General features: G+C 49.0%; 1 protein-coding gene across 2 annotated transcripts; it reads left to right on the forward strand.

The window, feature by feature from the left end:
* Window positions 1-242: 242 nt before the first annotated feature.
* On the forward strand, window positions 243-8,645 carry LOC616957 (apolipoprotein L6). Of its 2 annotated transcripts, XM_002687677.5 has the most exons (3): window positions 243-991; window positions 3,099-3,183; window positions 4,879-8,643. In XM_002687677.5, the coding sequence occupies exons 2-3, from the start codon at window positions 3,137-3,139 to the stop codon at window positions 5,879-5,881; spliced, it is 1,050 nt and encodes a 349-aa protein (XP_002687723.1). In that variant the 5' UTR covers window positions 243-991; window positions 3,099-3,136; the 3' UTR covers window positions 5,882-8,643. The 2 variants fall into 2 exon arrangements, 1 of the variants encoding a protein (XP_002687723.1); XR_003034798.2 differs by lacking the exons at window positions 243-991; window positions 3,099-3,183 and having other exon boundaries at window positions 3,197-6,837; window positions 7,448-8,645.
* The last annotated feature ends 3,774 nt before the right edge of the window (window positions 8,646-12,419 follow it).

Below are 12,419 nucleotides of genomic sequence, written 5' to 3' on the forward strand. Positions count from 1 at the left end.
GAAGCCACTGCAATGAGCCACTCATGTACCCCAGCTAGAGAGGAGCCCCCACTTGCCAAACTAGAGAAAAGCCCACAGAGCAATGAAGACCCAGCACAGCCAAAAACAAACAAATACAATTTTATATATATATATATACAACCCTGAGATCAGCCCCAAACACCCTCCTTGTTCAAACATTAGGTATATTTCTGCAGGGAAACTGAATATTCAGAAGGTGGATACATCAAAACTATACACTTGTTCCAGCTCGGGTCAGGTTTTACCACCAAATGAATTATGAAAAAACGTTTCCGTTTTCCAGAGTCTTTTGCGTTTCACAGTCACAGAAGAGGTCTTAGATTTTGAGGTCAACCCCCTCCTCAGAGGGCAGAGGGCTCTCATGGCAGGACCATGGACACATTTGTTAGGTGTTGGTTCTAAGCTGGGCGTCGCCTCATTTGCTCCTGGGCTCCTCACAATGGTTCTCTGCCACAAGCGCTGTTTTACTAAATACCCATTTCACAGATGGGGAATCAAGGCCAAAGGCAGTTGAGAAAGCGGCTCAGAGTGACTCAGCTCCAGATGGTCTGCTTGACTTCAGAGTCCTTGCAGGACGTAAGCACCCTCGCTCTGCTCTTGGAACTGCTGGGCCCAGGAGAGGCGAGACCGGACCTGACTCAGATTCAGCTAGCTCCCTCATTGCACATAGAGAAAGAAGCAGAAAGGAAAGTAAAAGTGCAAGCCATTGCTCAATAAGCCCCGGGGGGTCTCCCCCCACCGCACCCCCCCAACCCAAGAGCTGCTTTGGCATTGACACTTGTGTGCCTGCCTCACTGAACTTGAATCCAGTTTTGCAATTAGAGCCTCGGATCCTTCCCATGATGAGCAAAGCCAGCTGGAGACTCTGCACTGTGTATTTGTCCTCCTGCAGCCTAGACGCTCACAGCCCTCATGGATCCGAGGCCCCTGGAGGGGAGACGAAGGAAGGCCCTCGGGACCTGAGGCCACGGTGAGTGCTTCACTGAGAGCAGGTGGGCCAGGAGACCCAGGAGGAGGGCTGCTCTGGGGCCTCACTTCTAAAGGACAATGGGCACAAGAGGTTGCCCCTGCAGTTGGTTTGGGAAAAAGAGTTACTGTCAGGAACCCCCATCCCGTTCAAATCCCCATCCGGCCAGCTCCTAGAGTCAGCTCGGGTCTGAAATTCAGCTTCTTTACTTGATAAATCAGGATAGAAATCTCTCCCTCAGAGGTCATTTGAAGTCTAAATAAAAACATGACTAAGCATGTGATTAGATCAACCAAACTGCATGTTCCCCTCCATTGTTTGGGGACCCCTGGATCCTAGACAGAGAGAGAGAGAGAGAGGCCCTGGACCCCAGAACATAGGCGACATCATGGGCCAAGGCATTTCCCTAGCTGTTGTCTACAAGAGCGGTTTAGGGGTATCATGTTTATAGGAAAAGATGCCAGATGAATTGTCTCAAAATTGCCACCTGCAGTGTTTCTTGGGTTGTACGCTTATTTAGGGAGTTTGAGGGGCACGGGTTGGTGATAAAGATTAAGGGGATTATCTCAAAGCTGTGTTCCAGAGTATCCAACTTCTCTGACATCAATGGTGTATATGAGGGAGTTGGTTTGAGGGGAAAGGACAGAATAAGGCAGAGCTGAAGGCTCCCCAAACAACAAAGAAAGTCTCATACATATCAGCTCTCATATGAAAATGACGTCTCTAATCCTCGCCCATCATTTCCATCCCTCTCCCAACGTAACATCCTCTGACATCTCCCGAGAGAAGGTCAGTAGTGAGAGGATGGGACCCGGTAGGACCACAGGGCTCCCTGCTGTCACTTAAGCTCTTCATTTAGTAGGAATAATAGGGAAAATGGGGGAGCTTTCAGGAGCTGCTGGTAAAGACTGGGGCTCCTCCAGGGTTTCTCAGCCTCAGCACCACTGACAGTTTGGACAGGACTGTTCTTTGCTGTGGGGGCCATCCTGTGCATGGTAGGGTGTTTAGCAGCATCTCCGACCTCTACTCACTAGGCGCCAGGAGCAGTGTCCCCTGACGCCCACCGCTGAATGTCTATGGGCATCATCACTATCCCCCGGGGAGAAAGCTCATCCCTGATGGAGATCCACTGCTCGAGACTGACTGGAATCACATGGGGCTCCTCCACTTCCCAAGTGCTTGACATTTGCTTTGTAGTGTATTTCTAGCATTATTTATTTGGGGCTGTGCTGGGTCTTCATTGCTGCGAGAGCTTATCTCTAGCTGCAGCTAATGGGGGCTTCTCACTGCGGTGACTTCTCTTGTTGCCGAGCACAGACTCTAGGGCGTGCGGGCTTCAGTAGTCGCAGTCACCAGGCTCTAGAGCTTAGGCTCAGTAGTTGTGGCACAGGCCTTAGTTGCTCCCCAGCAGGTGGGATCTTCCTCGATCAGGGATTGAACTAGTGTTTACCGCATTGGCAGGCAGGTTCTTTACCACTGAGCCATCAGGGAAGCCCTCTCATTTTTTCAAGCTACTGAATGTTTTTAAAACCATGACAACATGAAAGAATTTCACATTGTGTTGGGCGAAAGAAACCAAACAACCGACGCCATTGACGTGAAATTCAAGACCAGGCACACAAATTAAAGGTTATAGAAATCAGAGTAGTGATCACCCGTGTGGTGGGGTGCATGTTGACTGGGTTGGGGTTAAGGAAACCTTCTGTCCTTTATCTCAGTCTGGGTGGTGATGACTCGGATGTGTGACATCAAAATTTATCAATCTGAGGACTTTGTTTTATGTATTTATCCTATCTAAGCTCACCTCAACATATAATGTAAAAACAACAGTTTTCAAATATTTAGTCCTGTATGTCATTATTATTTGGATTTTGCATCATCTAAAATCCCTCCACACTTGAGTTTCTTTTTTGAAGTTTTAAAAATCTTTTTGTCCACAACCCATAGCAGGTGGGATCTTTGTTCCCCGACCAGGGATTGAACCTTTGTGCCCTGCATTGGAAGCGTGGACGGAACCTTAACCACAGGACTGCCAAGGAAGTCCCCACACTTGAATTTCATACAATTTCATGGACCGTGCAGTAAACTTGTTTTCTGTGTCTTCACCCAGAAAATCCTTTGAGTCGTGGTGACAGCTCTCATTCTCCCATGGACAAAATGAGCATGGATTTGGTGCCACAGAACCTGCTGGACAGGTAGGCAGGGAAAGCCTGCAAGACTGGTGTCAGTTTGCAAAGGTAATCCAGAGCCCTGTGTCCCTGGGAAAAGGGCGACTTCTACAGAAATGCTTAGGCATTCTCACGACATGTGACAAATGGGTTCCAAGAGAACAGCCATAAATGAGGCCTGCCTTCTCACTGGTCTCCATTATGTATGTGCAGATATGTCCCTGGGAGAAAACTATTCCACGTTTTACACTATTTTGGAGCACAAGTCAAGTTCTTGTTAGGTACCTGACCCTGGGCAACAGGACTCTGAGGGCAGAAATTGCCCCCTTGGACCTCACCTCTGTGAGGTTAATGTATCACCAAAAAAGCCCTTTAACATTGCCTCATTCATGAATTTAAGCTCCAGCGTGCGTTCATCAGCAGACATAGCATCGCCAGCCCCACACAGGCCATCAGCCAATGTCTCCTGAGGGAATTAGGTGAGCTACATATGTGTAACAGTATTAGATTTTAGTTCTCTCTGTGTCAGGAGGCATTGCTGCCTAACATAGAATGCATGCATACTCAGTCATTCAGTCGTGTCCGACTCTGCGACCTTATAGACTGTAGCCCACTAGGCTCCTCTGTCCATGGCAACCCACTCTAGTATTCTTGCCTGGAGAATCCCATGGACAGAGGAGCCTGGTGGCCTGCAGTCCACAGGATGCCAAGGAGCTGGACACAACTCAGTGACTAACACTTTCACGTTCCATCTGGGCTTCTGCTTCCACCACAGAAAAGAAAAGGAGGAAGCGTAGATCTTCCCCAGGGCTCCTTCCGGCTCTGATATCCTCCTGTGGGCCTCACCTGGCCTGCTCAGCTCGCCCTGAAGGAGTCGCACCCAGGGCCCTGAGCTTGAGGAAAGCACTTGAGGGAGCAGGCTTTCTTCCTCACCCCCCAGACTGCTCTCCCATGGAGGCCACACTCAGCCGAGCGGGTGAAGATCCCTCGGTACTGCCTAAGGACACGGAGCAGGTGGGGGAGGGGAAGGGGTCCTCTTGTCCCTGACTTCTCCCGTGAAGAATCTGCTTAAGAGAGGGAGGAAAGCCAGCCAAGTGCCAAGGAGAACAGTCAGAACATTAGCGATCATTTATCTCAGCCCTCTCAGTGTGAGACTCCTGAGAGAAACAAAGGCACTGCGCAGTAACCGAGTTCAAGGTCATCAAAGTGAAGGGTGAGCTATACAGTACGGTGTCCCTTCCCGCTGACTCACCCCTCCGTGTACAGGGCTCCCAACCTCCCGCCCAGCACCTGGTCTCCCTTCCTCCTACTTTCCTCAGACCTTTCCCTGCCCCCAGTTAGTCCCAGGCTCCTGATCATGGCTCGGATCTTAGCATCTCCCGCTGCCCCACCTCAGTTACATTTCTAGCCTCTTTGAACAAGGTTGAAAAAGTCCCTTGGCACTAATCCGTTTCCTCCATCTCTTTGGCCAAGGCTCCATTTCTCTCATTTCCCTCCAGATGCCCCTTATATGTTTCTTCTCTGAAGCAAATTAGCAGCTCCTAACGATGCTCTGGGACTTTTCTTATTAATAGTTGGGTTAGAGGTAACAGAGATGCTAGGAAGATGCAAGGAGAATGTAAAGTTTGGAGTGGCAAGAAGATCCAGAAACCACGTGGGGTTGGCTGCAAATTTGGCTTTTCCATCTGGGGGACTGGAAATCTTTATTTCACTCATCCACAGGGACGTGGATGACATTCTTCCATGTGACGATGTGAAGCCGCAAGACAGTGACCTGTCAGCTGAAGAAAGAATATTTTTGGAAGAGTTTCCCAACTTGAAAGGGGAGCTGGACATGGACATCCAGAAGCTCCATGCCCTTGCAGACCACATTGACACAACACACAAAACTCTCACCAAGACCAGCGTGGTGGCCAATTCCATCACCGTGGTCTCCGGAGCCATGAGCATCCTGGGCTTAGTCCTTGCTCCAGCGAGAGCAGGGGGAAGCCTGGCGCTCTCCACTGCAGGTAGAGTTTTGGGGACAGCAGGAGAGGTCACCAGTATCTTGACCAATGTTTTGGAACGTTTTCACAGTCAAGAAGCCCAAGCTCAGGTCGGTAGCCTAATGCCCTCCCACGGCGGAAAAGTCAGGCGAACCGGGGTGGACTACATCATGGCCGCTGGAAAGGTGATTCAGAATTGTAGAAGCACCATCGAGGGTGTTCAGAAGAGCATCCGTGCCTTTCAGATCACCAAGGCAGACCCACGCCTGGCCACTGCTACCAAGCACCTCCTGACCACTGGCCAGGTCTCAGCCCGAAGGAGCAGTCAGGTGCAAAGGGCCTTTGGAGGTACCACACTGGTGATGAAAACCAAGGCTCGCTTGCTGGGCAGTGCAATGGCTGGCTTTTCCCTCAGCGTGGACTTGGCCTCCCTCCTCAAGGACTGGAAGCAGCTGAAGGAGGGAGCCAGAACAGAGCTTGCGGAAGAGCTAAGGGCCCAGGCTCGGGAGCTGGAAAGGCAGCTGACACAACTCACCCAGCGCTACGAGAGCCTGCAGCAGAGGATGAGGCTGTGTGGCCCCTCGTGGGTGGCGCAGAGCGGGGGGAAAGCTTTAACTGGGTTTATGGGCACTGGGGCCTATGGGAGGGGTGATGAGGAAGCCAGTGTGTGTACAGTGTGCCTGCCTATTCCCGAGGATGCGGGGCGTCTGGAGGCCCAAACGGCATCAAATGCGTCTTGACACTATTCTGGACAGACCTGTCATGCCTTCTGTTTTCCCATCAATGCTTCTTCGTTTTTTAACTTTTCTTCATTTAGAAAAACAGCTTTTTATTTTGTATTGGAGTATAGCCAATTAACTATGTGACGGTTTCAGGTGGACAGCAAAGGGCCTCAGCCGTACATACACATGTACCCACTCTTCCCCAAATTCCCGTCCCATCCAAGTTGCTACATAACATCCATCAGTGCTTCTTGACTTCCAATGTACTGGGAAGAGGGTCTTCCCAGCGGTACAGAAGAGGACACTGAGTCCCGGGGAGCGTTGGGGATTGAAATGTATCCCCCTTTATACATAGAAGTGCTAAGCCCAAAGGTGACGTTTTGTCGCTGGGGTCTGCGGTGGGGGTAGCGGTGGCTGGGGTTGAATGAGGTTGTAGGACTGGGGCTGTAATCCTCGGGGACTGGTGTCCTTATAAGAGGAGGCGGGAACACAGGGGGCGCTCTCCTTCTCTGCCTACACCGGCACAGAGGAACGGCCATGTGAGGAAAGGCCATGTCTACAAGCCAGGAGGCGTCCTCACCAGGAGCCCAACCGACCAGCACCTGAATGTAGGCTTGCAGCCTCCACGACTATGAGAAAATACATTTCTTCTGTTTAACCTCCCAGACTGCGGTGTTCATAAGGAGCTTATATAACTTGCCAAATGCTTGCAGCAATGTGGAGGGAGTCAGAATGACAGCCGGGAAGCCTGACCTGGGAGCCTGGGCCTGGATCTCCAACCTGAGCTGCCCCGGTAGCTTCACTCTACTTGGTGTTTGTGTGTGTGTGTGTGTGTGTGTGTGTGTGTGTGTGTGTGTGTGTGTGTGTGTTTTCAGAAACTCTTGCAAGAAAAAAAGCCTATGAGCTCCTCTTCGGAAGGAACCATGGGGACTGTGCCTCTGCCACCAGCCACACGTGGGGAAGCTGGATCTCAGGTGACAGGGGAAGATGAAGGCAATTGAACCTGGGGTCTCTGAGTGGAATCAAAGGGGACCAGGGAGGGGGTGGGCAGGGTTGGCAGAAGCAATGCCTGGAGACTTAACGGCTGGCAGGCCCACAAGGGTCCCCAGGGTACTGGCAGCTGGTGAGTGTCACACTGTCTGATAGTGGGAGTCAGTCGGTCCCCACTCTTCCATCCTGCGTGTAACTCACTCCCTGGACTCCAGCGTCTCCTCCCCTCACACTTACTCTCTTGAATTGTTGACGCCAGGCTCTAGGTTAAGTGCTGACATCAGACACAAGGGCTTCTGAGATGGAGGGTATGTTGTGTTCTCTCTGTGTATCAACTCAGGTCGGGTTGCCCTTCTCTGTCCTTCCCCTCCCCCGCCTGGGCAGTAATTGCCAGAGAAGTTCCTGGAGGTTTGCACAAAAAAAGGATGTCACTGGAACCTGCTCAACCAGATTTGCATTAGGAAGGGGCCCCTCTGTCCTCCTCACCAAGCGCAAATTCTTGGAGCTCCTCAGGGCCTCGGAACCTGTAAGAACTCTTCTCACTTCCCAGTTCACCCATCTTACATCTTTTTTTTTTTCTTTTCTGTGTTTCAGCTGCTATTTTAGAAGTCATGCATGGACGTTCAGCACAACTTTTTAAAATTCAGGAAAGTAAGGGAAGAAAATAGTGCCCCAGTCAAGGCTGACAACTGCTAGTTATTTTGCTGGAGAATTTTCTTCCTGTGCTTTTCTTGCTTTGGGCGTTACTGCCTGCTGGAGACCCTTCTTCAAGGTTGCATTGTAAAATAGATTTTTCCTGTAACCCACTGAGTTTTCTTTCTTTTTCATTCTCAATTCCCTCATTTGTCTGCAGAGCTATAACCTTCCATTTTGCTGTTTTCACTTAGGAAAATTTTCTACCATTCCATGTTTCCCTGCGTTTTTATAGACATTTTTGTTGTTGTGTGTTACAAACTGTTCTTTTGACTGTACCTGTAACCTTTTAATTAGATATATATTAGTCATCACTGTTAAGTGGCCAAAACCAATTTAAACAGACTTATACAAAAGAAAAGAATTTATTGGCTCATGTACTTTAAAACCTTAAGGGAACAGTGAGCTTCAGGTGTGTGTGTGGACCCAGGGGATTAAAATGATGTCATCAGGCATCTGTCTTTCCATTTCTCAGAAAGACTTCCGTCAGGTTCAGCCACCCGTGGCCTCATCACCGGCAGGTGTGCCTGCTGCTGGCTGGGGGCTCCCACGTGGAAAGGGGCGGGGCAAAGTCTAGAGACCCACTCTGATTGACCAGGCCTGGTTCAGTGCCTGTGCTGGCGCTGGTTGCTAAGATGGGCTATGGGGACGCTCTTATGATCCAGGGGTTTTAAATAGTTGTCTCCCAGGCTGTGGTTCCTGCTTTTGTTGCTGTCATTCCCTTTTTATAATTTTTACATGAGCCTAACAGTAAGTAAACAGCTTTCACCCCATTTAATATTGTTCTGTAAGTGTGCATGAGCACTGTTCAAGTTCTGAATAAATATTATCAATAGTAATACCTGCATAAAATACGGTATTCACAAAACTAGGGGTTTTGTTTGTTTTGTGGAAAGTTCGGAATGAAAGAAAAGAAAGAATCAGACAATGGAGACTGGAGATTCACCTCTGAGGCTTATTGGTCTGGTCACATTTCTGAGTTTTGGGTTGTTGAGCCACGAAATAAGCATCGCCTGAATAAAATCCAGGACTCCATCTGGGTGCAGATATGCAGCATCCAGCTCAGTGCAATCTGGGAGAAAACACCTTGACATAAGCTTGAATCCTTACTAGCGCTCTGAGTCAGCATGCAGAGAGGATGGGGGTGGAGGCTGGGGAAGGGAGAGGTTCTCTGGTTCCTCCACTGGGGCAGAAGCTTCTGGAAAGATTTTCCTCTCCACCCCCCCGCCCCGCCCCTTTCTCCATCCTTCCTTCCTTCCTCATAGCCCAAGCAGCTTCTGTGCCATCTTCTTCCCTGAAATGCCTTCAGCAGGCAGCACCCCCTACACACACACTTCCCTATCAGGCCTACGTCCCAGAAACATGCTCGTCTACATCACCTGGAATTCTGGTGAACAAATGCCTTCCCGTCATTTTATCTCCCCACTGGTTACATCTTTGTCCTCTTTGCCAAGAGAAGCCCATCAACTCCTCCTGTTCCTTAGGGCAAGCCCCACCCCCCACCCCCACTGTCCTCCTCTTCCTTCTGGATTGAGTGGGGTTCTTCATGGGTGCCCTGGAGGTGGCACACGGCCCTCCATCACAGTCAGGAGTTCTGAGACACCTCTCAGTTCTGAGGCATTCTCTGTAAGATGAGGAAGGCGCAGTTACATGACCCAGTGAGAGCACATCCATCAGATACCAGATGCCCCTTGGATACCTACCCCTCTCCTCAGGGTCCTCTGCCTGCCTCTTGTCTGTAGAAAACCTTTAGCCTCCTACGCCTTTCCTGAGTTCCAAAGAATAAATTAGAGAAGTGAGAAAATGCAGAAAGACAGGAAAACAGTCAAGCAAGACAAAATGATAACAGTCTAGCCCACTAAACAGTCAAGAACCTTTAGCTCTCCCTCCAGGGCTGTAGAGAATACTCTGAGCCCATCCTGAGTTGTTTTGCAGATACTGAAATCCCCACCAGGGGGAGGAAGTTAACTGTTTGCTGCCCGCAAGTCCACAAGTGTATAGATCCCAGGCTGATCGGAACCAGATGGTTGATGATGTTGACAGTTGATTACCTCACCACCTGCCAATCAGAAGACTGTCCATAAGCTGGTCATGCACCCCACAATCCCCCTCCCTCACCCTGTCTTTAAAAACCTTTCCCTGAAAGCCATTGAAGAGTCGGGGTCTTTGAGCACTAGCTTCCTGGACTCCTTGCTTGGAGCCCTACAATACGTGCTGAACTTTCCTTGGTGTCTGTACATTGCCTATTGCATGCAGGTGGGTGACCCAAGTTTGGTTCCTTCCATTACTTCCTAACCTTCTTTTAGAAAAATTAAAACAGGGACTTCCCTGTGGGTCCAGTGGTTGAGAATCCACCTGCCAATGCAGGGGACTCAGGTTTGATCCCTGCTTGGGGAACTAAGATCCCATATCCCACAAGGTGACTAAATCAGCATGCTGCAACTAGAGAGAGCCCTCGAGCTTCAACTAGAGAAGCTTGAATGCTATAATAAAGACCTAGCACAGAGAAGATATATAAAAATTAAAAGAAATAAAAATCTTTTAAAGCTCAGAAGAACCAAAGACCAAAATCAAATTCTCTTCTAGAGTCCAGTGCAATTTTTTAAATCAAGAAAGCATCCTCCCCAACGTCTTATTTTGACCAATTTCAGCGAATGACATTCTCCTAGTATAGTTTTTAAATTTCGGAGTAATTTCAAACATATAGAAGTGTTCAAGAGTAGTGTAAAGAACTCCCGATTCATGACCATTCTTTGCCCGGGCCAGTTTTCAATGTATTGCCTCTCCACTCCAAATCCACCCTTACTGGACCCTCCTGATGGCTCTCTCTTGCCAGCTGGCTCCATGTTAAGCTTGTCAGTACAGCGTGCGCCGCAGGGGGAGGGGTGTGGGCTCGTGTCCTTGTCCCAGGGGAGCTCAGTCGTCCGGTGGACCAGTGAATTCAGGATCAACCCCAAGGCAACTTTCTGTGGGTTCCATGGATGCAGCTTCCCACCTGAGGTTTCCTCTGAAGGAGGCTTCTGCCCAGCTGGATTGAGAAGGTCAACAGCGGCCCCTCCACCTGGTAGTTTTTGCCTGCCCCTCAAATGGCAAGCATAAGATGCCTCGTCCATTTTCGTATTCGTTTTCCTATGGGACTGTTTGTAGTTTTTTTAGTGGGCTTGTTGGAGTTCTTTAAATTTTCTGGATATGGGTCTTTTGAGGATCAGGGGACCATACAGTAATGAAGATAGAGGCAGAGGCTGGAAATGAGGGTCAAGTCAAGCAGACCATAGGAGTCACAGTCAAAAGCCTGGATTTGGGCTTGAAAGCCAGGGGCATCCTGAGAAGGGTTTCTTGTCACTGAGTTTCTTGCCTAGTTTGGTCAAGGACTGGGGGCAGTAGTGCTTCCTGGGAGTTTGATTAGAAACGCGGAATTTCAGCCATCTGCAACCTAGTCAGCCATCGGACAAGACCCCAGGGGACTTGTGTGCACATTATGAGAAGTTCTGCCCCATGAGGAACCCTCAGCATCTCTGGAGCATCCTGTCTCTGTGGCTGAAAAGGAGGAAGTGGGCAGAGCTGTCCTCAGACACGGTTTCTGGTCCCAGGTAAATGCCCTCATTCCTGTGAGCTGTTCACTAGCTGAGCCCTTTTCCTGACTAGAGGGCTGAAGTATGGTGATAAGCAGCTCCTCAGTTCCCGAGAATGCAGGCAGCACTGCAGATGGCAGTCAGCTGTGGCCCAGACCTTTGGAAACCCAGCTCAAAGCTGCCTCATCTCATCTGCCTCACTTTCCAAAATGAGAGAAGTGCCTTCAAGTTGTGGGGACCCAGTATAGAAGCAAAAAGTGGGCCACTCTGTGTCCACATGCTGCACATACCAGGAGAGACTCTAGGTGAGCACACTTCCTACTGAGCTGGCCTTCCCTTGGTTGTAAGATGCAAGGAACATAAATGCGCTGACCTTATGTGTTGTGTGGAGCAGCGTGGGAGAAAACAGATGTAAAGTCCTTTATTAAATAACACAGCCGTCAAAACACTCATTTGTATGGTGGCTGTTGGTGGTGGAAGCAAAAGGGATTCGTGTCTTCTCTCTTGCTTATCTGAAGTGTTGGCATCTTTTATAAAAAAACAGGTAAAAGTTGAAAAGATGCATCCTTTGTCAGTTTCCAGATGATTTCTAAGTAGACCTAAGCTATCATGAGTCAAAACATCTTTTCTTCTATAACCCTGAGAGCTAATAGCATACCAAAAATTATCCCGGAAAATGAGAATTACGGAATTGTCATACGCACCCCACCCACTTGCAGAGCCTCTGAAGATTTCTACGTGTTCCGTTTCTGTAGCTGCTGCTGCTTGTTTTTGTGATGGGGGTTACTATGGAAAGATTTTTTTTTTTTTTGCATTTTATCTTTAGATGGGGCTTTCCTGGTGGCTCAGATGGTTAAGAATCTGCCTGCAATGAGGGAGACCTGGGTTCGATCCCTAGGTCCGGAAGATCCACTGGAGAAGGAAATGGCAGCCCACTCCAGTATTCTTGGCTGGAGATTTTCACAGAGGAGGGCTACAGTCCATGAGGCTGCAAAGAGTTGGACACAACTGAGTGACTAACAACACCGTATCTTTACATATTTGTTCTGTTCACACTTCTCGGTTTTCTTCCTCGGGGATTCCAATGAGCATAGGTTGGAGTTTTGCCTTTATTTCATCTATTTTTGCCAAATCTTTTCAGCATTTCATTTTCACTTCATTTTGCTCAGTATTCTCATCTCTGTCTTTCGTGTGGCTTTTTTTTTAAAGTAGTGTCTCTTCCTCCTTGTATGAATTCCAATAAACATTTGCTTCTGTGACAGATTTATTTTTCTTTTCTTTTCCGGGGGGGTTGCATCAAG

This window comes from Bos taurus, chromosome 5 (assembly GCF_002263795.3).
Source record: "Bos taurus isolate L1 Dominette 01449 registration number 42190680 breed Hereford chromosome 5, ARS-UCD2.0, whole genome shotgun sequence".
Classification (NCBI taxonomy): Eukaryota; Metazoa; Chordata; class Mammalia; order Artiodactyla; family Bovidae; genus Bos; species Bos taurus.